Source organism: Clytia hemisphaerica, unplaced genomic scaffold (assembly GCF_902728285.1).
Source record: "Clytia hemisphaerica strain Z4C2 unplaced genomic scaffold, Clytia hemisphaerica genome assembly, whole genome shotgun sequence".
NCBI lineage: Eukaryota > Metazoa > Cnidaria > Hydrozoa > Leptothecata > Clytiidae > Clytia > Clytia hemisphaerica.
The window spans coordinates 1,047,670-1,075,248 of record NW_027103839.1 but is presented as its reverse complement, the minus strand read 5'-3'; the positions used below and the strand labels follow the sequence as shown (position 1 = coordinate 1,075,248).

Sequence of the window (27,579 nt, the reverse complement as noted above, 5' to 3'; positions counted from 1 at the left end):
GCATCGATATTTACAACAAAAGACCATGCTACTCTTAAAAGACCGCTTGCTATTTCAACTGCAGTATCACATTAAAAGAAGCAAGATTATTACTTCAAAAAATGAACTCTCAAAAAGGTCATTCGTTCCAAAATATACATTGATGACACCGGATAGCATTCTCAAGAAGTGAGGACCATGGTGAAAGCCGAATGACGAATCCGTATCCCTCCAGACAGAAAACATGGCTCTCTCATTCACTCACTCACACACACTTTCTAATGATTCATCAACCGTATAGACGTTCATTGACGAAGCAGATGAGTACCCAGTCATTTACACTATGTGTGTCAAAATATGTTTTTTATAAGAAAGGGGTTTGATTTGAGAAGGGAGGTGAAATATTCTTAAAGTAAAAGATAGACAATTCTGCGAAGGTGAAAAAGTAAAAAAGGGACGAAGTTAAATTTCCAGGAACGGACAAACTTTCACACATAACAAAAATTGGGTTAATTTAAGTGGAATACAGTGCACATAAAAGCGAAAGGAATACAAGAATTAGAAAATAAAGACTCTTGATTCTTATAAAAAAGATGCAAGAAAATATAGAATTTAACTGTTTTGTTTGTCAAGAAAACAAATCCAGGATTTTAAACAGTAGATTAAAGATGTCGAGGACCACTGGAGATGCCGTGTTCCCTTTTTGTTTGGATTGGAAAAGCCACAGTGTAAAGAAAAAAAATCTAGTTCCAATGTAAACTTCTTAACCACTAAATCAGGAAATAAAAATGGAAGACTCAGTTTTTAGTTGAGAATTTAACTCGTGATTCATGTTATAATCGTTGATTCTTTCAAACTAAGTGGGAGAGTTATAAAGATTAAAGAATAGAGTTTAAATCGTTTCGAGATTGGGCTGAGAATCTAAATTTAGGTTGTATAAGAAATTTGACAAACGTGTAAGAAAGAAACAGAAAAGAATCCTAAAGTTACAAGGTATGTATAGTCTGTCAAAATAAAATAATTCAAGAGCAGCAATGTGTCACCACCAGTTAACGTCACCAGATAACCAGCTAATTATTCTTAGACGCAACCAAAATATTCAAAATTTTATTATTACAGAAAAAATGTAGCAATAGTTCAAAAGAAGAGAGCATGCAAGAGATAGATACAGAGAGAAAAAAATATTATAGAAAAAATCTTGTACATCAGAAAAAATGTTTGTTTTGAAAATAAAAAAATTTAAATCCATACGTAGTAGTAGCCTCTGTATAAACACACATGATACCAATATATCGATCGATTCATCATAAAAATAAAATCTGCTGAAATCGAGGTTTCAAATGTTGACTGTTGTAGTCAACAAAAAACAGATTTTCTAACCCTAATTTTTCCTTACATGTAGGTGACTGTTTCATTTTTATCCCCACATTTAGAGCTTAAAAGAGGGTAGACTCTTTCTTCCAACCCTATAAATTATAGATGTAGAATTGGTATGAAAAATTACAGCAGTCAGCGTAGCCTATGCAATTGAAAATTCATTTTTCTTTTACAAAAGACTGACAACCATAACAAAGCATAGACACTGTCAATACTTCAAAATATAGATAATTTGCCAATACTATGTTCCACTTGATTCGTCAATAATCGCAAAAGCTATGATTAGGTAGAAAAATGTTGAAGAGTTCTTTTCGTTCAAAGAATAACAACAACTTGTGAACCATGGCTGAATTGAAATTCAAGATCATTGAATTTTTATCGAAATTCTTTAGTTACTTTTGTTGGAGAGGTTAAATAATTTGTGAAAATGACTGCATGGAGGTGCTAAATGATTGCTCTGTTTCATACCCCATTTTGGAATTCGATTGATGCCATAACCCCCTGGTTCAACCTAGTTTTGAAGGCTTACATGATATGTTTTCAGGGGGTTATACAAAGTGATTTACGGCTTAATCTTTATTGATAGTTCTGAGTGCAACCACATTATTTTGTTTCTCTACTGGTTTCTCGTATTTCTACCATACCTTTAAAAACAATAATTTTCTATTTCTCTAAATCTTTAGATTGGCAATCGAGATATAAGCAAGGGACTTTTAACAATGAGAAATTGATGGGTGGAAGAAGCCAAGGAAAGCAGAGGATGAAAAAAAACCAAACTTTGTAAGTAGGATTTTTTCAATTTTAACTTTTCAGGACGGAGGGTTGATAGACCCAAGTTATTTCATATAGCACGTACGATCTTTCTAAAACCCATTACCATAAACAATCCAAACATCAGCTATCCCAAAACTGAACTCTCTAAGTATGTTAGTCACTGTTTTCATCCTTCGACCATCGAAATTCATTAAATAAGAGAAACAAAGTTTAAAAGGAGGGATAAAAAGAAATATTTTTGTGTTCTTTCTTGAAATAAGAGAAAACTTGTAGAAGCATGCTGAGTGTCAAAATTAGGCTAAATCAACTTGGAAACATTCTATATCTTTAACAGAAAAGATATAACATAAGACTATGGAAAGTTATTTTGAAGTCAAATTGGTCCCCAACTGGGACCATAAAAACACTGAACAACCAGACACAATAGAAAGTATAGCTTTACTTCAAGGAGCTAAATTCCATTCCTAAAAATCAGTTTTTCATTTGTGGGAATCTGGAAGTTTGTTTGATTGAAATTTTGACTAATTAGAGAGCGACTCCTCCTCTCTGCTGATTAAGCTAAGAGAATAGGATTAGAGGAATCACTGAAGAGAAAAATTGTATAATTTGCAGCAAAAGTCACGAAACACGAAATTGATAAAAACATGAAAAACTATTAGTGGTAGACAAGCTTTTAGAATCAAATATCGATTAAAAAGCATCAATGTGTCATCTTCCGACCAAAATAAGAAAGTGCTTAATCAAACCAAGAAGAGAGTACATAATAACACAGACACAGACAACCCAGCGAGCCCATCGCCATGCTTCCATTTAACCTCAATCAGAATTGTGTGGATAGAGCTTGAGGTTCCCTATTGTACTTCCTAGTCCAGATTCTAAGGCAGTGCAGTGATGAAATGCAGGTGTTAGAAAAAACAGAGAGAAGGAACTCGAATGAAAAGACATACACACAATAAAAATGAATAGAGAAATGGGTGGAGGGAAAATCTGATACAGTACTATACTTTAAATTGAGAGAAAGATGGAAAAGATTTTCAGAAGATAAGCCTTTTAAACCCTCTTCTTTTTCTTCATTTTCATTTGCTTTATCTTCAATTCTTCATTTTTTTCCATTTAAAATTCAATTTTGTATTAAAGAAAGATGACTAGTCCATATGTTCCTTTTGGAAATATTTTGATACATATTCCCTTTTGTTGTATCTTAAGAAGACACAAAAAAATAATCTCTGAAACAGGGCAGCTTTACCAGGCTTTCTCCAATTTTAACATAAAAGATCACGCTCACACAACTAAGTTACCATTTTGAATTTGGAAAAGCGACAAAATCGATTTTGATTGGCCGATCACCAGAGAAAGACAATATAGAAAAGAAAACAAACAGCATGGGAAACTGTCTTCCATTCCCAAGTTTTCAAAAAAAGAATCATTTTATGTCTTCTAAAAAAACATTTTTGTCTGACCCCCAAAAAAACAAAGCAAATACAGTCAGATACGAGTGAAAAGATTAAGGTAATTTTGTTTTGATAACAGTGGCTATCTCATGAACAGACAGTGAGGTGTAAAACCAATTAAACCTCTGAGAATGTTTATGAAAAGGGTTCCTTTGACAGTAAATTGTAGCCGTCTTACAAGAATAAATTTATGTAGATGACTCTGTCATTTTGTCAGCATGGGAGTTTATTGGGTTCCAATCGTTTGCCGTGATTCAATGGTGGATTTATATCGAAATCGAAGTTATTGAAAAACAGTTGATGGTTTATATTGAAAACTAACGTGTACAGCCAGAAGAAGTGAACAAGTATAAATATTGGTGAAAACCAAATCTGAAATCTCTAGTTTTCGAACATCTGGATGGTTATTTAAAGCAGGTCTTCAAGTGAAAAAAGTCGATATTGCTTTGATATTCACAAACTATAGATTTCACCTAGACTGAAAACCGATCACGAATCGTCATCGCATGTCTTAGACTAGAAACCACTGAAATAATAAAAGTTAAGTAATTTTTCACTTACGGACTTTAAGCTGGACCGTTAAAGTGGTTGTTGATACATCATTGGTCAACGTGATTTGATATTGTCCTGTATCTTCCTTCTCCACGTCTTTAAGAAACAATCCTTTAGGAGTGATTGAGAATCTGTCATCTAGCTTATGCCATTTCTTAGCTCCCTCCACTTTACGAAGCCATGAGATTTTCGGTATAGGATGTCCTTTAGCTTGACATGGAAGGACGACGGAACTACCGTTCAAAGCCAGTAGCTTCTCAACAGCACCGATACATGATGGTTGTTCTGTAGAAAAGATAAAGTACGTATTCCATTTAGAGAAGTCTAAAGTATAAAGTGACTGAGACTGAGATAAGTTAACACGCAGCGTTGTGTTAACGTATAAAATTTGGATGTCATGAACGTTAAAAAGACGATAAAAAGGCTTGTTTTGACGTTGTGAGCTGGGAGGTAATGGCAATGCTGGTGAAATCACCTAGTTTTAATTCCCATCTTGATTTCATTCTGTTTTAATACTGCTGATGAACGATTCTTTCATACTGTGCCATCGCAGCAATGGGATTTTAAGGTTTAGAGAGTCGATGGCTCATTATATTAGGAGGCCAGTGTTGACGAGTCGTAATGAGGACAAAATACATAGGGTTATTTCAAGGTTAGGCTATTTAAAGGGGATAATTTAAGAGGGCTGCTGGGATCAATTATGTCATTCCAAAGTCGAGATTGAAAGACCGCTTTAGATCAAAAGTTTCTGGCAGCAATCTGCTAAGGATGAATTCTACTCAAAGTCACGTGCTCGAAGTTTGTATTTTCTGAAAGTCAAAATGTCAGCATGTCCTGTCTCTAGGCTCCTCCCCTAAAACAATTTAGGGTTATTAGAGTCCCATTGGGAAATGCTTATTCATTATTAATTAGAACATTGGGTATTATTGTCCATTAGAGTATTTGATAGTTTTGGACAAACGAGACATAGGGTTCTGACCATCACAAACAAGACCGAAGGAGGCTTATTGAAACATTATCAAAATTCAAGTTGAAAGACATAAAAAAGACCACACCAGTATAAATATTTCAAAATCTTCTTTGAATTATTTTAATTCAGTATGATAATTTTTTTGAATGAAACAATATGGTATCCCGCTAAGCTAACGTTGGGTTTCGGAGTTTTCCTATTCACAAGATCGGATAGTTTCTAAGGAAAACAATGTTGCAATGTTCGATAATTTTAATAATTGATGAACATTTTGAATGAAAATTGTAGTGTGCCTTGGACTGCAAAAAAGAACATTGAGTCTATTATAGTGAATGGAAACCAGCCTCTTCTTTTTTGAGATACAATACTGTGCTTAACATAGCCTGGTTCTTACTAGAAGTGATTGATAGTATTTCGAACTTCCATCTATTCAGTCGGTCTGGTTTATTTGATGTGATTAAAGTCTGCATGAGGTTATTAAAACACGGTTGAAAATCATTTCGAAATGCCAACATTGTCTTTTGTTGACCTAAAAAATCCCACGGAGGTCAACTGTTCATGACTTTGCAAATATATGGTAGATCTAGGTCAACATTTTGAAGGTACTTTGTGATCTCGTCTCTAGTGAATTTCCAAGTTGCTCAATTAGTATCATCACATAAGTCTGACGCTCTCGAATTCGAGATTCTACTATTCGATACATTCCGTTATTCGGTAATATTGAAAGTCACCGCGTCAACAAGAAACTCTCGTAAACGACGCTCTATTATTAAAGACGCTCCTTTACTCGACGAAAATCCGATTTCCCTTGAAAAACGAATTAGAGAGCATCAACTGTTACTAGCTTAGTGATTTCCAGATCATTATTTTATTTGGCATGTTGTAATTTACGCTGATTTCCAAGGAAACTTAGCTCTCGCTAAGGATATGTGTTTTAAGTAAATTATCCTGAATGATTTATATGCAAAGTCATTAATTAAATGGACGAGCTGACAATTAGAAGCTCAATAGATTTCCAGATTGCAAAAGTACCGGAAAAGATTAAGATACACCGCAAGATAGTTGGTCATCTGACCCTTTTTTGAACGTAGTTAAGATCAGGCAGGAAAATTTATGAGTTTTTAGTTAACAAAATGAGCAGAACACAGGAAAAGCATGCCTGATTTACGCAAAGAAATAAATTATAGCTGTTAAAATATTTAAAAAATATAGATAACTTTTAATAAATCAGTAAGCGCCATTTTGGATCTAGGACGATTAGATTCTAATGTGTTCTCTGTTTTATTGAAATTTTTCAGTTTGCATGCTTATGCATTTTAAGAGATATTTATACTAGCAACAAGAGAAAAACATTAAAAACCACAGACTTTATTCTAGCGTCAATAAGAATGAGCAAGTTCAAAATGGCGACAAAATGTTAAAAGTAGAAGTAAAATTAAATCAAAATTCTAGACTATTACATGGAAAATTAGTGGTATTAAAGGCCAAGTTCTTTAAAGTTTATATGTTTGAATTCCATCAAATTTTAAGTTTAAGGGAAATTTTAGTAACTTAATCTACAGCTCGTCGAAAAAAGAATGCTCGTACTGATTATTGATTGAAAAACACTTAAATGTTTTGCTTTTTGCGGAATGGTCCTTCAAATTCTAAATCGCCACTTTTCGAGCTCTTAATTTGCTCTAGTAACAGCTCTAGAGCTGTGATTTGTTCTGCAACGAAAAAGGAGAAAATTCTTTAAATTCGTAGACAAGTCTTATAATTTGATTTTAAACGCAATGAGATTACCCTAGTGCCTTAGCCTTGACAATGAGATAACTGATAAGCCTGACGCTAATAAGAGAACCGTTGTTCAAATCAATGTTGTGTTTTTAAAGATTAAACTTTTGATATCCGATGCTAATGCTATCAAAACAAAACCATTTTACTTGTTATTTCTAAGTGTTAGACCCTAATCCAACGGGGTTAATAACGTACTAGCAACACGCATAGCCCTGGTGATGACAGATATAGGTGTTAAGATAATGAAACAAAAACTCTTAGGTGTTTGTGGGGGAGGTGGTATTATAAAAAGTAGAACAATAAAAATATTGTGATCATATAAGTATGTAACTTTGAAATTGCGATATGCAGTAGAACTTTTAGATTTCGATTTCATTCCTAAAAATCATATTGCAGATTCACAGTCGAGTCTAGTACTCTAAAATGGCTAGCAACATCTATTCTTCCACAGGCGGTTTTAGGCCTTGTCGAAATCATCAGGGGAAGAGATTTGTAATTGTAATTTCATTGTAAATTAAACGAGCGTTGCACTCCTTTGCATGTTTCCGACGTACTTACTCTATTGTCCTAAATCCGCCAGTGTTTTCAGCAGCATCCAATTGTGTCCGCAATAAAAGTGCTTTTTAGCGTTATTTGGAAGGTTCTACTTTTCAAGGCTTGCCTTGAACGTTAAATTGCCATTTTATACCCTCTTTTGAAAGAGGAAGGTTACTCTTGACATTGACAAACGATTTAAGACTCGAATTTCAATTTTTGCATGAGAAAAAAAATGACTTTGAAATAGATGATCGCGATTTAATGATTTTTCATTTTCTTGGGAGCGTCGCCAGTTGGTATGTCTAAGGGTTGAAGACGATTGACTACTGATTGACTATCGAAAAAAGTGTTCACATTCGCTATGATTTATTCAGACCTGTAAAAGATCTATTGTTAGCATTTAGACTCAAATAAACCATCCATTCAACTTACCACCAAGGCCGTAGATTCCATGCACCAATGATACCAGTAATACGTATATCCATAAAAATGACATTGTCTTTGTCATGTAATTCCACCATAAAAATTGTATCAAATTTTAAGCAATAACTTTATGAAGTTTAATCTAATTTTCCATTCCAATTATTATTAATTTTGAGTTTTCTTGATAATTTCTTAATTCTTCAAAAATCAGTAGAAAAAATTTTAAATGAAGCACTCAAACATGAAACAAAAATCAAGGAAAAATTATTCAATACAGTCATAAGGTCCTAGGATGTAAGTGTTACTAGACTAGAATTGCAAAATTGTCAATGTAACAAGTTACAAACAAATTTCACAATTTTCACTACCTTTTGACAACATTAAACTGACTAAAATATCTCTCCGAAATAAATGATGCAAATAAAACATCTAACGAACTAAAATATAATTTTTTTTTTGAAAAACTTGAATTACCAAATTGATTTATTAATAATGTATCAATCAGCAGCCATTTTGAAAAATCATACAAAATATGAGAGAAATGATAAGAAACACTGTAAACATTTAGTTCATCGAATCCCACCAGTTCATATTCAAATATATCGTAAAAAATTACATAATTCATTAAGTTATTCACTATTCAATCCGCTAAATGAAGAAATTCATCATGCGAAAAAGATCTTTCATAGATACTCTTGCATAAAATATGCATTATTGACTAAAAAAGATGGAATCAAAACTGTCTAAAATAGAGACAACCGACCTAAAGATAGCACTTCAACTCAGAATCAACCATATAAATTCTTAAAAGCATTTTCATCCTTCCTTTACATTTTGCTTTCCTAGTATCACTTTGCTCATGCCACGAAACTTACAGACATGGAAATTTAATCTAAGTGTTGACTGATTACTTGATGAAAAAAGGGGATATGTAATAATCTACAAAGGAGTGACTGTGAGTAACCAACCAAAATTTACCGCTCACTGCGATGCAATGCACGAAAATTGTTAGACTTGAGACTAAAATTTGACTTTTTAAGTTCCTCTATAAATCATCGATCATACCCAAAGCGGTTTCTAGCTTTTTCAAAAACCTAATAAATGCAAACCTGCGCTTAAAAAATCAAAATACTTAATAAAAAACATCTTTCAAATACCTTATGTATTTTCTATATCCCTTAAAAAACAACAAAAAAACGAAAAACCCTTTCAACACTAACATAAGAAAGATATATTAGAACATAACTCTGTAGTCATACAAAGACGCTAAAATATCTCAAATTACTTTTTCAAGGACCCCCTTCTCTCTAAGCCTTAGTACTATATTTCTTTTCACATAAACGTTTAGCAGAACATCTTCCTTTGTTTTTCAAGTTCCAATATTTGCACTTTATATTCAGGTGCTAGATCTTAAAGTACATAAAATTTTTTACTATTTAATTTCTTTCCGTCAAAAATGTTCTACAATATTTTTCCATCAAAAGTATGCGATACATCTTGAGAAAAAAAATACATCTTGCAATAAAGATAATAACAATTATTCCCAATGGGAATTCGAAATAATTACTCCACTAAATTAATCATCCAAAATTAAGAATTGAGACATAATTATATTGTTTGGTATAAACCCACATAATTAAAATGACCAAATAACAAAAGAACTGTACTTTGCAGGCCTGATGAGTAATACAATGACGTCATCATAGATATAGGAAAAATCATGAAATTGGAGCAACCTCTAGCAGTCTAACCTCTATGTTTGGATAGGGAACTGATTTCTTCAAAAAACGAAGAACATTATATACAATATTGACCTTCTGTCTCCTTATAGGCAATCAATATAAAAGCTCTTTAAACTATAGTAGTAATAAGCTGGTTAAATAATCTGGCAACTTTGAGAATCTGATTGGAAATATCAAGTCTGCTTAAGAGTCTATAATGAAGAGTAGCAAAGCTGGAAAAATCTCTATTTAACCTGCATAGACAAAGCTTAAAATCGTTAAATGAAAACCTTAGCCAGAAATGGAATAAGGGGAACTGAACTGTTGTTAATACATATTTCGAAGCAAAACAAAAAGCTCTCCAATTTTGAAATAAATTGAAAATACATCATCAAGCTCTAATGCATCTACGGTAGCAACAACTGGAAAGATAGGTCGAACGAAGTATTGTATCAACAAATCAATCAAAAAAAGTTCAAATCAAAACAGCAAATGACAAATTTGGTTGCGATTACATCCAGTATTATCCCTTCAAATTTTCATTCAAAAAGATTTCTCATTTCAATTCATTATGTATGCGATCATTCATGGCGGAGATGAAAATCTAAGAAAATTACAATTTCTAATACCATAATAACATGATATCAAACCCTTGTTATTTGAAAGAACTTTTGATTGAAACTCACAAGGATTTACTAAAGAGACCTCTTAAGGGAACTCACTCCATGCTATGAGAAAATCATCTTGAGATACTTGGTATTATTTCTGACACCCCTGTCACTTTTTGACCAATCAAAACACCAACCTAACCAAAAGTCTTGAGAGCACTTTGTACTGATTTGCTTTGATTTAAGTAAACGTAGAATCAAACTGTATGTTCTTACAAATAACGATAGGGTATTCGGGTATCACTGTTCGAGGCACGCAAACACACGATATTGAAATTTAATTTCCCTTTAATACCATTCAAATGCATACAAAACGACTAAAGAAAAAGAATTAAGTTACTGTCTATCAAAAAAGAAAACGATGCCAAAATGATATTGAGATGACATCATGAAAATTATACACCACAAAATGCGTTGGGTTCATACAGTCTACACTATATAGTCAATACCACACTGATTTGATTTCAAAAAAGTTCTTTGACATCAGAAATTTCTGATAAAATCTTTGCACTGATAAGAGTTTTACTACAATTCTAGCTTTAGAAAGTTTGATCGTTTTTTTTAAATGAGGTAGTATACAAAGCGAAGAAAAAAAATTTGACAAATTGACTATCTGATAACAACAACAACGTAAACTCGTCCAATTTAAAACCCAATTTACCAATTTGTCAAGTTTTCAGATAAACCTTTTTAATCTAAATTTACTAACAAACTTAAATTAAATACTACGTTTAAAATCATCATGAATGGGTCTCCATTATTGAGACAGGTTGCATCAATATTGGTTTATAGGATCTGGGAAAGAGCTTGGAAATTACAAAGTAATAATAAGAAGAGAAAGGGTAAGCAACGTTGAAAGATATAGTACTTAAGTTCATCAACCCAAATTTACTTTAAAACTAGTACAAACAAACAACAAAATCAAATCAAGAGTTAATTAATTCCAACCAATATCAATGAAAGACATATTCAAGAAATTATTCTTCAAAAAAAAACATTACTTAACGAAAATGAAAAAGGATTTATCATACAGTCCACAAAAAACACCGCATCAAAGTGAAACACATGCAATCAAGTCAAGGAAATTGGTATCTAACTTCTTTTTTGAAAGATAATTAATCAAAAATTCATTGTTTTGAATCAACTCATTAGCAATGCACTAGTGATTTCTTGAAGCAGTCTTTCTGCCTGTGATTGATATAATAATTATCAGTTTGACAAGGAAATTGCTTAGTTACTAGTCTCCCTTTGGTACTGTTACTAAATGCCATGAAGCAGGTGTTCGAAGCTTAGTGAGCGTATCTGCCATCACTACATCAGAGAAATGTCTATCTGAAATGTTTTCCGGTTAGAGCAATTCGATTCAAATTCGCATACTGTATAGATAAACATTTTGCCGCTACAAATACGACACAAAGACACCTTTTTTCGAAGAGCATTACTGTGAAATCTGCAACAACACTAACACAAATTCAACTAAAAATAAAAGACATAAATTTTTCTTTCCATGCATATAACAAACCAACAAACTAAATAGTAAAAGATACAAGCTCTCGTGAATATCAACTAGAGAAAAACTACGACCCAAAAAATTAACACCAAAGTGTTTTTAATAATTATTCCTCTATCTTTTACTATCTCGTCTTGAGAAAAAATCTTTTTGACTTTTAACTGTAAACTACACCGACAGACAACCTTTCACCAGTATAAGAGCAACAGTAATATGATGAACAATTGAACCAGTCAAAGGAGAATGGGCACTAGTCATGACTTATTTTTGCTCAATTCCAAGTTTTAACACGTGATTATTAGTCCAGTCAAATCAAGTAAAAGCAGTTTCTTTGTTTCCGGCATTGATGGTTGTAAGACAAATTAGATCTCAACAAAGTTGGACCTTTCAGGTATAAATTTACCTTACTATAACAATGACCTTACTGTTCAACGTCAAAGTAAATTTCCATTCAAATCTGCTGTAGAATTTCCAAAAAATTCAGACAAATGAGAATAACACTGCTATTTAGCTAAAATTCCATTCTTTCAAATCAGACCAGGTATAGAGAGTCCTTTTCTGCTTAAAACTTGATGAGAATAACATTTAAAATTATGCATGGAGAAACAATCAAAACAGTTGACCATTGATTGATCAAATGGGAGACTTTTCCATATCAGGATATCAGTTACTGGTACTTTCCAAACTTTTACAAAACGTCCAAATAACGTCCATTTAACACCCATATAACGTTAGATCAACGTCCAAACAACGTTGTATGGTAACCAGACTGGATACTATAAGATAAACCTTCCTTCACTACTTTCAACAACAGTAAAAAAAAACATTCAAACTGCAAGCTGTAAGTATAAACAAAAAGTGATCTGCTTTTAAGCAATCATTATATAGTATCGAAAATACAGTTCATACAAAAGGGAGGTGGAAAATAGATCACAATCACAGTGTTATCTCCACCATATGACTGTGCTTGGTAAAGGAAGACTCCCCACCTGGCTGTCATTCATTGCATCGTTTTATCACCCTAAAACTCCTCCCTCTTCACCAAGTTTTTGCATTTTCTACAGAAAAACACGTTTTGAGTCTGAAATACGCTACAGTAACAGTCTTTCCGGGGAGCGGAATTAACCGGAACAGACAAATAAATATCTCACTAAAAAATGCCACTGCATGACCACTGAAAAATAAAAGTAAAAACATATACACGAACAAAAACCAACTGATTTTTAATAAACAATGTGATAAACCATACTGTTTTTTTGTCGTCTGACTCAAAAGTGACATATTACAAACGAAAGCCGATACATTTTCGCAAACAAATACCTATATATGTTACCTCTTGATGAGTTTTTATGCTTTATTTGTTCATTTTTTTTACTTTTAAACTATAAATCTGAATCTAGTGTTTCTATATAAACTTTCACCACCCAGATGTGTTCAGGAAATAGCACAATTTACAGTTTGAAGACACGCAAGGACAGCAACCTTGACACCGCCAAATGCATGGTCTCTATTCCTAGCCTTCGTATTAGCAGATTTACAAAAGAATAAGTTTTAGTGCCTAAAGGACAGTAGCGAGCTCAAAAGTATACACGTTTTTTATAAGAACAAACTATATATATATAAGAACATAAGGCTTCAATGGCCAAAATATTAAGGCAATGCGGACTCTAAAACACCCGATTTCTTAAGAAAATGCACAAAAATACTCAAAAAATGGTGAAAATAAGAACATGTTAAGAACATTTTCAGGCTTAAAACTCAAAAAGTTAAGAACATCTCAAGGCCTCAAAAAATTTTTGGATGTTAATATAAAATAAAACGTGCGTCAGCAGATTTACAAAAGAATAAGTTAGTGCCTAAAGGAGAGTGGCAAGTTCAAAAGTATATCGACCTTAACAAAGAGCATGCATATCCTACTTACCTGCTCAATACTAAAACTCTAAAGTTTACTGTACTGGCTTCAACTGCCTGAAATCGACATCTATACCATTCCTTTTGTGACGTAGCTTACCGTCCAGTGAAAAGTTGTGAAATCCGTCCGAAATAAATAAAAATTTAAATAATATCGATTTTGACGTAAGGAAAATTCACCACCGCTTTAAATTGTAAAGACGAAATTCACCAAAAGCACACTTTTTTTTCTTGAGTTAACTTACTTTATACACTATTAATGAACATTAAATTTTTACGTTTCCCATCTTTTCTTACTTCTCACCCAAAAAAAATAGCGAAAAAAATGATGAAAAATTGCTAACTTCACACTTTCGATCTATATATCGTGAATGAATGAATAGACAAGTAACAAGAAAACAACAATAAAGAAGAACAATAGAAAGAAAGTTGAATGGATTTTACGTGTGAGCTCATTTCACACTTTCCGTTTCTGTTTTCACTTTCTCCTTCTTCTTCTTCTTCAGCAAAGTAAGGAGTCAAAATGGAAAGTGAGAATCTATCTAGCTGATACAGCAAATATATTCATCTGACAAAAAAACAAAAAGCCGTAACAGTATTTTGTTAGAAAAAGAACTTTTGCCTGATAAGCTGTATTTCATGGGACAGCCCTTGCCAAAGTATCCAGGAAGAAGTTAAAAGAATTTAACTGATCTTCAAAACTGGAAAAACTACTAGCGAAGTCAGTCATGTTCGTATCCGGCGGTCTTCAACTGTTAAACATTCAGAAATGAAAAATTAAGGGTGTAAAAGAAGATCTAAAATATTGGAACTACACTTAACTAAAAACGATCCCAAAGCCAGTCGCACTGGAAACATGTGAAAACAACATATGTGCATGATGAGAAAAACGAAATTGATACTGGTCCCAACCCCTTGTTTTGGTCCAAACCAAATCTCTTAATAACCCAAGTCTACTCTACTTTTCCCCCATGTTTTTCTTTTTCAGTTTAATCCCTTTAATCGTTAAACAAATATAGTATTGGAAAACCCTAGTGAAAAGGATTTTTTACAATATTTTTTTTTGATAAGATTTTAATATGTTTGAACTATTTGCTTTTCTTTTTCTTCTATTTTCTTCTTCTATTTCTTTGTTTTGGCAGATCAAAATGAGGTGATCAAAGACAGAAGAACTATCAAAACATTGAAGAAGATCGAAGATTGAAAATAATCTTCGCCTGTCCAAACGAGATAAGAATCTAAATCTGGGGCTATCTATGCGATCAGACAGCTTTTTCAATTTCAACCGAAAATGAAGAAGACAGATGAAGAAATCAAGAAAGAACATCAATAACAAAAGACACTCAAGTTCAAATCCAATCAAAGAAGAACCCGATATTTTCAATGAGGGAAATCTATGAAGAAATTGGTTGTGGTTGCAATGAATAAAAAGATCCTGATAAAAGTGTGGTAAGATTCTTTATGAATTTCAAAAAAATATTTCTAACTATTTATTATCTTGTAACTAATCTTTGTTTGGGCTCTGAGGATCAAGACAGAATTGCCTGTTGGGTGCAACTGCTCAAATTCAATTAAATGCAGAAACTTTAAGGAACAGATCTTTCCCATTTCTAATCAAAACATTTAGATAACTTTATTGCTAGAGACTCAGAAAACCATATTGTATTGAGCAAAACATAAGCCTTCCTTTGGAAATCAAGAACCCAAATAAGCGATATCGACTTTTTAGAAACCTATTTTAACTTAGTTTCATTCTGTTCCAAAAAGATGTCCTTAAAAAGCCTTTAGATTTTGTTACCAGAAAATGGGCCTCTTTTAGGGCCTACTAAAGATATCCAGATATCAATCCTTTTAAAATGTTTCTTGCAATATATCTTTAAAAAATTAAGTGAAAAACATAATAGTAGTGATGAAGTAGCCTCAGTAGTTAGGGGAAATTCCCTTTTAACAAATACACGACGATAGTTTTCAAATACTGTAGGATAAAAGATTCAAGCTTCTTGTCCAGATACAACCAAGTTTCCTGAAAAGTTGATAGAATTACTACTGTACTACGTGCAACAGTTTCAAAAGTTTCAATAAAGACTAATATCTAATAATACCATCAAATAATATACCATAAAAGTAAGTAAAGGATGGAATAAAAACAGAGAAAAACAAAAGGGGGTAAGAAAAATCGTAAATCTGCCAGATTAATCTTCACATTTAAAAACTGCGAAAAGTAACGGCATCACTTTATCTGTAAACGGCATTATAGATTAGGAGAAATAGAGGGACGGCAGATTTCACCTTCAATAAAAATCATAATAAACATGTCATCATCTGGATAAAAAAAGTCTTTCAAAAACCTTATTTTGTCAAATTTGCTGATGGACTAACTGTCGATGTTCCCATGACGTATTATTTTGACGGCTTGTTTCTGACGTTGACCTTTACATGAAATCACGACATGAATCTACTGTACACAGGAAGCACGAAATTGAACTGGAAGGTCAGAGGGTAGGATTAAAAAAACCGCTAAGTCTATTTTTACTATCAATCTAATCTTACAATCAAATTGGGGAAAAGAAGGGGAGGCACTTCGTAATTAAGTCAGGATTTGAAGCTAAAACGTCACAAAAAAATGAACACCAAATTTAAGATTTCAAACAGATTTTTATGGCGAAATTTTACCTAAACATGAGAACGAATCATTTAAGAACAGTCTGAGGCTTAATAACCATAAAATTAAGAACATCTTCAGATAATTATGCGATACTGAGGCAGGGTTCATCTAATAGCGAAAATGTGTGGGTTGAGATTCTTTAAGAGTATTGGCTGGGAATAATATTGATACCCCAAATAGGAATAAAATAGCTGAAAAATGGGGAAAATATCATCATTATTCATTCAAAGGAAAAAATAAGAAGAAACAAGAACGAATAAAATAAGAAACATGAAAATTAGTAAAAGAACTGAAAAACATAGCAGTATAGTTTTCGTTTTTTCTTTTCCCTTTTCGCGAAAAGGAAAAAAGACCCAAGACATGACTCAATAAAATGGCGAAAAGAGGCTGGGAAATCTTTAACAAACAGCATATGAATAAAAGCAATTTCACAACATATATGGTCCGAAAGATTTATCCTGGAGAATCACGATCAGCGATTGTACGGTTTAAAAAATCAAGTGACGGAAGAAAAATCATAACTTTCTAGAGAAATTGCCTGGTCCTCTGCATGCAGGAAAGAGAAAAGACAAAGCACTATCTTTGAGCAGTTTTAACCTGAAATACAATCATCCACCAATAAGATGTCTCATTAATCAAATTAAAGATATTAACCTGGTTTTAAATAGACAATGCTGAATGACAATTTCAAAATGAGATTAGAAAAATGTTCATTTAAACTCAATTTAGTACTAAGAATTTCACACGATGTCTTTGAAGAATTTCACACGATGTCTTTGAAGCATGAAAAGGGGAGGCTTATTGAGTTTTATCTCGAATACTAATCATTAATTTAGCTGCATTTTTACACTTATGGCGTGCTCTGAGAACTGCAAACCGTTATTAGGGGTTTGATACCTCCCTGCTAATTGTTGTTATATCACTCTCACAAAAACTTTCTCAAAATACATACTCGTGAATTAGAAGGGTTCCTTCTGGTTGGCTTTCAAAGCTTTCTAAACTTTCTACTAAAGCCAAAGTTAGCAAAGGCTACAAATAAATCGGTCTACTGAGGACAGGTCCATTCATATACTCATATATCTAGCCTAACTATCTCGCTAGGTCACAGGAACAAAAATCTGTGATTCCTGATTCTACCGCTGCATTCATAAAAGTCTCTTGAATACAGATTTGAAAATGTTTGCCAGGCGTTGATTGAACTAAACTTATCATATTCAATATCAACAAAAAGATATAAAATAACAATTCCTGAATCAAAAAATTACACTACACTTTTTTATTGGCAAAAATCGCCTGGTTGTATAATTTTAGGTTTACAATCACTTTGATTTTTGACCCCGATCCAACGTAAATTTCAAACTGTTTTAGGTCCTTTTAGGTTCTAAACTGAGAAAGTCTGCTACAAAAATTCATCAAATTAAACTCATTTACTCATTCGATTTCCAGGGTAATTTTCATTACCAGAAAAGAAAGCTTAACACTATATCAACGCGTTTAACGTCCTATCCGTCCCATGAGCGCTCACGCAAAATAAGAGAAATCACCTTTCCAAGTTTCATCTTTCACTTAAGAAATACTTGTGAGGCAATATTAAAAAACGACAAATAATAAAAGAACACCTTTCAACGTAGTAGTGATATCTAATAGTAACAATGCAAACAAAGATTAAAAAAGCGGCGTAAGAGCTAGAATGCGTAATATGTAACAAGAAAATACCTAGCAACATCTTAAAATGAGAAATGTTAATAAACTTCATTAAAGATAGAAGCTGTATATAAAAAAACTGAAAATTCAATTTCTAAAACAAATTTGTAAAATAACCCCTTAAAATACTCTTCACCATTGAAAATAACTGAAAATAATTCTCTGCGTGATGCATTCGGATAATAAATAATCAGAAATGTTTCCTTTATTTTCAAAATTTTTAATAGTGTTTCATTGAACAGTTCGATCCAGCAGGGTTGTCTACCACGAAGACAAAACAAACTCAAGAATTTGAAAAAAGGGGGAAATAAAGGGTAAAAGGGGGTAAAAAAGGGATCTCCTGCAGGTTTGGAACGTGGATTATAGTATTAATATTATACAGCACTATATTTAATATACTTTTCCCATTTTTTACTGCGACCTTCTTATTTTCATTCCATGATGAAAAACTAGTTTATATAATATGGACTCCTTTTTTAAATCCCATTGGTAATTTACAAGAATTATTGACCAAAAGAAGGACCAAAGGAGTGAGGTTCCAATTATTTAAGAAAATATTGTATAGGGTTTTTATTGTCATCTTTTCATACAGTGACACAGTCTCTCATAAATGCTATTATACACAAATTCTTCTATTTTATACATTCATAGCAAAAAATTACAGCAACAATTACAACAAAGGACGAAGATGACACAGAAATAGCATGAAAAGGTAAGATCATTCAAATATTCTTTCAAATACTCACTTACTTTAAACCGAGGTTACTAATGCCTACAATATGCCATGTAAATACACCAGCATTACATTACTACATCATCAATAGTTTATTACGAGTTTAAAACTAACAATTAGTATGACAAAATGAAATCTTACACTATTATATGACCTTAAGTTCAAATGACACACAAAATCTAACTGGTCAAATGTCGTAGGTAATATTATTTGGTACAAATTACCTGTGAACCTGTTAATCTATGACATCACTTCCGAAAAGGTCTAGTCACCAATGCCATAAACATAAGGTTGAAAAAAAGTTTTTCACTTTACAACATGCTTTAATAAGCTTACCTTGAATATTTTGGAAAATATCGAACAAAAATATGAATCTAAATTTCAAAAAACAAAAAGAAAATTCTTTTTTTTTTAAGTTGCATCTATTAAAAAAACAGTCAAACTTTAGTCTCGTATTCACACTACTCAAGAAGTCCCAACATTAAATTTCCAAGGTATCACCACACCAATTACCATATTGGCTTGCCCACCACCACACTATACAAACAGTACAACCCCTTCTTATCCTCTCAAGCGGCTTAGTGATATAAACCTTTTTTTAATATTCAGAAATTTTCAATAAGTTCAAATTTAATTTATAAGACTTTTCTTTCATATTGCAATTGATATGATACATGTAAGAAAAAGTGGATTTTGTTAATCAATTTTTTTTTCATGATGTATAAAAGTAGAAGTCAATTCACGTTAAAGTCATTAATAAGGATTAGAAGTGTCTGCTGTGATCTGATATTGAGACTTAAAAAACGCCCTAAAACGCCAAACAGCTACACCCTCGAGCTTTAGAAAATCGTTGAATACAAGTCTCGTTTGAAGTCTAGCCTCTTTGGAACAACACCACAACACGAAAATCATAAATCTAATGCATTATTAACTAAACTACACTTAACAGTCAGAAAATACTTTCATATTGAAAATGGTTTAAGTGAAGCTTCTCTTTATTAAATAGTATCTTAAATCCTGCTAAAAATCCAAGTGCAAGAGCATTGGCCTTCTTTCCTAATTTGTTAATTTACTGATATTACACAGAAGAAACTTAAAGAGAATCCATAAAAAGCAATTAATCATTTTGTATCAAAATTGATTTATAACAAACAGCATTCAAAATTGAGAAAATTTTGGAATGTTTGCCAAAAACATTAACCAATTTTTAATTGGAATCAATTTTACCGTTTGTATACCACAAACTAATTGATACAAACTGAAGCTCACATTATAATTTTGGACCACCAATTTGTATCGATCGTAAAAAGCTCATTTAAAATGGAGTTTTAATTACAAACAATAGTTGAATGTATCACTATCAACCTAGTTCATGGGAATTTAAAGATGAAAGTCTAAGATGGAGTCCAGTTTTTCCAAGTTGTAAATAAAATTACAGTCTAAGCTCTCTCCGTGGTAGAGGTTCTCTCTTATTAAAAAAGACAGCAAAACGTGGAGATAATTTTATACAGTTGTAATTGCATTTTAATTACATTAAAGACCAGAATTTAATTACAGGGCTAATGACTCCTTTCCTGTAGTCTGGTCTAGTGAACTCGCAACAAATCGTGCCGTCATATTTGCTGTTCTTAACAATTGATCCGAAAATGAGATACTTTTTTTGGGTTTGACCTTTTGGTTTTTCTAATTGAAACCATAATGTGACCTCTTTCTTTTTTAAAAGGTGTTCCCATTGTAAAATCAAGAACAATTCTAGCCCCCACTTTTTCAGCTGAGTTGAAAATTAGAAAGGTATCTAATAATAAGACCAAGCCACGAGACTGGCATACTTCAATAAAAATTTTCTTATTTCTTATAAATTACAGACGCCATTATCATGAAATCCTGGTCAATCAATAATAATCATAAATTTGAGAAAAAATGTAAAGCAAATAGCCTGAAAAGGCAAGAATTCAAACCAAGCCATAAAATATTATAAAAATTAACATACCTTGTACTGTTAGCTTGACATACATATTGCCTTCCAAATCTTTCTTATTCAGGGTAGTCTTGCAATAATAAAATGCTGAGTCAGATATCTTTAGAGGGCTGATTATCAGATCCTTGCCTTCAAAATTGGTCCGTGCTGTGTAATTTGAGCCAGCCTGTATGGTAAAACGGCTTGTGATTAATATTCAAAATTTTAATTTGGGGTTGTAGGAAAATCCAAACATACTCTACAGTAGTTGGACCATTTCAATGAATTGGTAAAAAGTATTGAGTCAATATCAAACTAAAGTTATGTAAAAAATAACATACTAGTGCAAGAAAAATACGTGTTAAGTTCTTACATGAGTATAAATCTTCTGTTTAATTGCTACAGGTAATTGAGTATCGTTTCGATACCAAGTCAAAATTTCATATTCTTTGTGAGGTGTGACACAAGGTAATTGAACTTGAGTGCCAGAGATGGCCTTGATTTTGTGGATTTTGACAGCTAAAAATTGGTTTGAAAAATAACATGAATGAATGAAGCAAGATACAACAGGGGGGGGTCAAGGTCCAGGATACCAACCCAGGGCCCAAAAACCTGACTTTTCGAGATTTGAAAGTAGTAGACACCACCACCCCCTAAATTGGTATCAATACCAACTTGAAAACCCCAATTTTCTAAAAAAGGGTGGACCCACCCCCCTAAATTGGTATCGATACCAACTTGAAAATCCCGATTTTTCTAAAAAAGGGGGACCCACCCCCCCCTAAATTGGCAATCAGTAAAAATGCAAGAAGTTTCTATGCATAGGATACTGCATACAATGGACGCTAAACAAAATCTGTGGATGTTTTTATTCAAAGAACATTCCTCTTATTAATCACTTATATTATGTACCACACTTTAGACTCCTGAAAATGAAAACAAGTTTTTCTCATTCTAACACAAGGTAAATTAAGTTTCTTGAACTAAATTGGCAAATAAATGTATCAAATTCATAAAACTAGTTGGTAAACTAGACTAGATAATTAACTCATTGTATTAGGCACGCCTAGAGTCAACATAGCCTTAATGATGAACGTTATGTACAGAAAAATTTTATCACGACTAAAAAAGTTATAAGATCTGCTAAGACTTGATTCAGTTCGTTCAACTCTAGTTTTGAATGAATTTTGGTTGATTGAAAGGATTGAGAGCAGCAAAAGTTAAATAAAAATTAATTTCAATTATAGAATGAAGAATGCTTTTATATGGAATCAGGGTATAGTGTAAACGATTCAAATAAGTTTTTATACTTACATTATACAACATTTTAAGTCAGATACCAATTTCAAATTCAGAAAAAATTAAAAAAAGGGGGACCCACCCCCTCATTTTGGTATCTATACCAACTTAAAAATTCCCTAATTTTCAAAAAAAGGGGGACCCACCCCCTAATTTTGGTATCAATACCAACTTGACTTTTTGAAATTTGAAAAAAAAAATTGACACCACCCCCCGGCCCTGGGTTTGGTATCTGGATCCTGACCCCCCCCTGTTCTGGATACAACAGGTTGGCGAAGAACAAACTTAACTTACTTTTATTAAAATTCAGAGAAGGTAAGATCTATATAATATGAGAAGAAAGATTTATGGTCAACCCGGAAACTTTGCCCACTAGGAACTTCAATAGCTTTTGAAAATTGATTATATTTAATAATGTGAAAAGTCAAGGAGAAGTCTTTCTTCCTAAAAAAATCTGTAATTTACTCTAAATTATATTTTGACTTACTGCTGACAACAAGTTTTATTGGTCGACCAGTGATCACACGTCCATCCAGAAGTTGTGCTGTGCAATAATAAAGTGCTTGATCTTTGATCTTGCAATCCTTCAATATCAAATTGTTATTTTTCGATGCAAGCCTCTTTTTATATTCATCTGCAGTCTAAAGATTGAAGGAGAAAGAATGTTATGAAACTATGTTTTTCTAAGCTGTGCCTAAGCCTCTATTATAAGGAGTTCGAGAGGTTTTGGAAAGAATTAGTTTTAACTATTTCTTTGAATTAGGTTTTCTCCTTTTATTCTATTTGCACTACTTTCTCTGTCACTAAAACACTGGTACAGAATCTTCATTGCATAGCAAGAATAAGTAAGTAGCAAATAAGCAAATAATTTTAGAAATTAGGTAACTTTTTTTGAAGAAGATCTTTAACTGTTTATTTTGCTGTGCGATCGCAGGAATAGCTTGTGGGAAAAATGCAATAGGCGAAAGAAATTTAGGGATAGAACCATATCAAATTAAAGCTTTGTAAAGATTCATGGTTCATCTTAAAGTTAAATAAAAGTCTAAAAGTCATCTTAAAAGTAAACAAATTTATGTCAGCCTGATTTAATCCCAAGGTTAAATTATGAGAAGAAAATTGAAACTGAATAAACAATAAGAATTATCTTATTGACTAAGTAGATTGGCATATACATATTATTGAATAAGTCTACAGTTACTTTTTTGTCCAAAAAATTAGGTTTTCTCACTTGGGTCAATGCATTTGAAATAAAAGTTCATAAACAAAATAAACAATATTTTTCACTGTGTTGATACTTACTTGAGTAAGATTTCCATTTTTTATTTTTGCTAAGAAAAAAGATTTGTCTTTGGCATTCGTTCCATTGTCTCTCCTCTTCCAGTCTGTGGAGACGATACTGCTGAATTCAACATCACAAGATAGTTCTATTGATTTTCCTACGATTGCGAATGTTTCAATCCAAGGTGATGAGCTTTGGCATACTGCTAAATTTACTAAAAAGATATAAAAATAATTTTAATCTAGGATGCACTCTATTTTAAATTTTTATTTTATGTTTACTGTCTATATTCGATTGAAGACTGCTGAAGATTTATCAGTTGCCCAAAAACTAAAAATATTTATGATGAATTCCCAGGGTTCAGACAGACCTTCGAAAATAAAATTCCCTGAGTTTCCCTGAATTTTAATCAATTTTCAAAGGTTTTTTCCCTGAGAAATTCCTCATTTTAGCTATTTTTTCTCTATTTTTTACCCTGAGTATCAAGCAAACCATAAAAACTAAGCAGAGTCAAAAGAGATGTATCTTTAAACAAAAGGCACACAAATCAAATGGTAAACCTAAGGTAAAAATTAAAGCTACAAATACTGCATATGAATAAACACTTTAAAACTAAAAAAACTTTTAAATCTGTTTTTTCCATTCATTCTTCAAAAAATAAAATTCCCTGAGTTTCCCTGAGCAGACTGGGAAAAAAAATTTTTCCCTGGGTTTCCCTGAGTTTCCCTGATTTTTCTGAAAATTTATCATATTTCCAGGTTTTCCAGGTTTTCCAGGGTCTGTCTGAACCCTGATTCCAAAAGAGGATTCTGAGCATTCAAAGTCTGCATAAGTTTCTCTTGGATTTATCAATTCTGCAGTTTAGAAACGTTTAGAAATCTTAAATAAAAATATACTTTTAACAGTACTTCAATCTGTTTGCAACACCCTTTACTTTACAGAACATTAATGCGGGAGAGCTCCAGCAGTACTCAAAAATCTGAATTTCATGAAAATTATTTTTGAACAATCCAACAATTATTTAAAATGTGGAATCACAAGGTATATAAGTGCAAGAATTTTTCACAATTTGTTCACAGGTAACAGTTACGTTGTGCTTCGAAACAAAATGAAGCCATTCTATTGGTTAATAGTGACGTAAAACTTGAATTCAAATATGGCTTAATTTAGTCTCTGAGCAAAACAGAACTGTAGCTTGTGTACGTGGTGTCAGTCGTTTTTCCAAAACCTGGAAATTTTTTGCAAGATATCCCAACCCAGCCAAGTTTAATGATTAAACACTTGCAGCTAAATCTTCATGATGCATCAAAACCTGGAGAATTTTTTAAAATTTGTCAATACTATGTATTGGCTCGAGCCTATACGTTTCCAATTACGCAAAATTCAAAATTCAAGGTTGTTTATAAAGTGAAATATATAGTAGATATAGATGGACAGACCTCACGTGTGAGGGTTTACAACTGTCATTATCGCCATTCCACCTGGGAGACCCCACGTACATCGGTGCCCTACTGGGAGGTGGAACGCTGCGCTTGCCTGTACCCTTACGCGCCAAAAGTTTTCCCTAACTGTAAGGCTGATGCATCATAAAAATTTATTCATAAGTATTTCACTATACTATCTACAAGAAAATCAGGCGCTTCAGAGTGATCCTCTACTGGATTTTATTTTTAAATGGAAAGAATCTTTACCTGTTATAATAAGTAGAATGGCCAAGTTGTGGATCCAATGAGACATCATTTGTAATTTGATCAAGATTGGTATAGGCTCCGAGGAAATTAAAGCTCTTGAAAATTGTTTACATTGAACACTTGCAAAAACCACAAAATGTCTGAAAATCTTACATAGAAATCATGACTTTGTATTTCATTTGTTTATCTAGTGTGTACAATTCAATTTTTGTTTCTGTAAAAAAAAAAAGAATTTGCATGAAAAGTCTTAGAACAAAATCTACACCTTATTGGTTTATACAACAAACAAGTTAAAAATTGTCATTGAAAATAAACCTTGTGCTTATTTTCAGCACAGTATAGACATGCATGTACACAATTCAAAACAATTAAAACTGAGAAATGTAAAGTAATATCAGATTACAATGTAGCATTTTTTTAGCATATACAAGTAATCAGTCAAACTTCTTTTGTGATAAGCCAACCGACATTTACATAAGGAGAGAGTGAGAACCAGGGGGTTTCTTGACAAATAAAATACAATAATGTTAAAGGGACTTCAATGAAAAATATTAATCCAATGTACTTTAACAAATAATCAACAAACTTATTTTATAAAAGGAAGAGAAAGGATTAGATGGAGATGTTAAAATTAACATGTTCGTAGAAACAACAAAACCGTTGTTTTATTTCATTAAAATTACCCCCTTCTCTTTTACTTTTCTGAAAAAGATAAGACCTTCGATTTTGTTAACCTAGAGATTAATGTCTGAGAATATTGATAGTTAATATTAATCCTTAATCCAGAACCAAATCAACTCGTTTGAGGTCTTTCGAAAAAAAAACACAACCCCTTCCAAAAACTGTTATTCGTTGCTATCGCGCCATTTTTATTTCCGATCTTCTCCTTTTTTAGGATTGCTTCACAACATTGTCTATTGGATTTTTAAGAACATTTTATTGGATAAATGAAGAAATGGAGCATTCTGATTGGTTCTTGAAAAATGATCATCCGCAAAATTTCCCGCGAACGATTTGGTGCGGACAGTAGGAAATGGAAAATAAAACACTCCCACAACGCACGAAATCTCAAACTTTCGCTTTTTATCCGCCACAGGGATGAATACCAATGACTTCAATGATGTTAATATGAAGTAGCAAGCAAAGCCCCGTGAATAATAACATTCTAAAAATTCTTGTGGAATTGTTATAAATTTTCAAATCTCTTGAGGTAAGAAAGAGAAAAATAGAAAAGACAATTACCGTCATCACATAAAATATTGATCACTTTGCAAAATGATTAATTGAAATAATATAATATAAGCGTATCGTCAAGAATAAAGAATTACACTATAAGACTATAAGATTCATAGCAATAGCAAAATCGTTTAAATAGTTTGAAGAGCGTAAAGTTGATATTCTGCACAGCTCGATCAAGGCTTCATAATAACTAAAGTATCTCCTTAATTCAAATATAACTTTCTGGTGAACAAGGATAATATATTGCTTGCTATTTGATTCTCCTCATATCACTTTTTTGTCTTCAAGCTATAGAGACTCGACACGAATTGTCTCGTTACCTTGAAACCTTGATCTTTTGCGTTATAAGATATTTCGTATATTCAAAATCAACAAAACAAATCATTCACGCCATTCATCATTGCAAAGGAATAAAGCCAACAAAAAACTATTTTGAAATGCTTCTTACACACCCGTGCACTAAGATTTCATATTTTTTAATTGTCACCTACACTGTGTGAGGTGTTTCCAATGCTTTGTATCAAAACTTCATCAACGACAGTGTAAATCTATTAGCTTGTAATGGATACGAGGGTATTAAGCACTAGGAAATGATATCATGCCCAGCTAGAGATTTTTCTGATACATTTGCAAAGAAAATTATACAATTATAGAGATGATGTATCATATTTAGAATATCATACTGAAAATGTGGAGAAGTAGGATCCCGTATGACCAGCTTCCGAACACTTGAAAATATGAGGTCTCACGTGTAGATAAAACCGATAAAACTTTAATCAAGCTAATGACTGGCTTCCTTCTTCTCTTACGAGACGACGCCTCTGTATTTTTAAGAAATGAGTTATCAAAGCTATGACGTTGTACTACCAAATGTTCTATCCCTTGCAGAGATATTACCGAGTTTATGTATGTGTGTTTTTTCACATAGTAGCGAGTTTATGTATGTGTGTTTTTCAGCGACGGAGACGGTAAGGTTCTAATTTGATTAGATCCTGACCAGCTGAGGACGACGGTAAATCAGCACTTTTACCGTCCTCGATTTTGCGGGGTGTAATTGCGGGTTTTTCCAAATCGCTTCAGTCACTCTACCGTCCTCAAAAGTGCAAATACATAAACTCGGTAATATGTTTTCATCAACGGAGACAATAAGGTTCTAATTTGACTAGATCATATGACTAACTGAGGACGACGGTAAATCAGCAACTTTATCGTCTCGATTTTTCGGGTCAGAACTGCGGGTTTTTCCAAATCGTTTCAGTCACTTTACCGTCCTCAAAAGTGCAAATACATATACATAAAGTCGCTATTCTCAGGCTAACGGTTGTCTGATCTTTATGCTGACATTGCAAAAATATATTCA

General features: G+C 32.6%; 2 protein-coding genes and 1 long non-coding RNA gene across 4 annotated transcripts in view; 2 read left to right on the top strand and 1 right to left on the bottom strand.

The window, feature by feature from the left end:
- The window catches only part of LOC136807395 (uncharacterized), a 42,954-nt gene extending 17,758 nt beyond the window's left edge, over nt 1–25,196 (bottom strand). Inside the window, exons 1-6 of one of the 2 annotated variants that reach the window (XM_067063976.1) lie at nt 24,981–25,196; nt 23,310–23,503; nt 22,498–22,651; nt 21,085–21,230; nt 20,745–20,898; nt 4,143–4,418 (exon numbers count right to left, since the gene is read on the bottom strand). In XM_067063976.1, the coding sequence (XP_066920077.1) occupies nt 4,143–4,418; nt 20,745–20,898; nt 21,085–21,230; nt 22,498–22,651; nt 23,310–23,503; nt 24,981–25,029 (973 nt within the window). In that variant the 5' untranslated portion in view covers nt 25,030–25,196. Of the gene's footprint in view, nt 1–4,142; nt 4,419–7,851; nt 8,044–20,744; nt 20,899–21,084; nt 21,231–22,497; nt 22,652–23,309; nt 23,504–24,980 lie in introns of those variants that run through there. The other variant, XM_067063977.1, reaches the window with a different exon arrangement.
- Nucleotides 1–27,261, top strand: part of LOC136807400 (general transcription factor IIF subunit 2-like) — a 90,937-nt gene extending 63,676 nt beyond the window's left edge. Inside the window, exon 9 of the mRNA XM_067063980.1 lies at nt 27,155–27,261. The gene's annotated coding sequence lies outside the window, so the exon portion shown is untranslated. The remainder of the gene's footprint in view (nt 1–27,154) is intronic.
- LOC136807397 (uncharacterized) lies at nt 701–26,323 on the top strand. Its single transcript, XR_010846673.1, has 5 exons — nt 701–972; nt 2,040–2,136; nt 14,795–15,101; nt 18,673–18,733; nt 25,876–26,323. It is a non-coding gene; the product is annotated as an uncharacterized lncRNA (long non-coding RNA).
- Nucleotides 27,262–27,579: the final 318 nt, after the last annotated feature.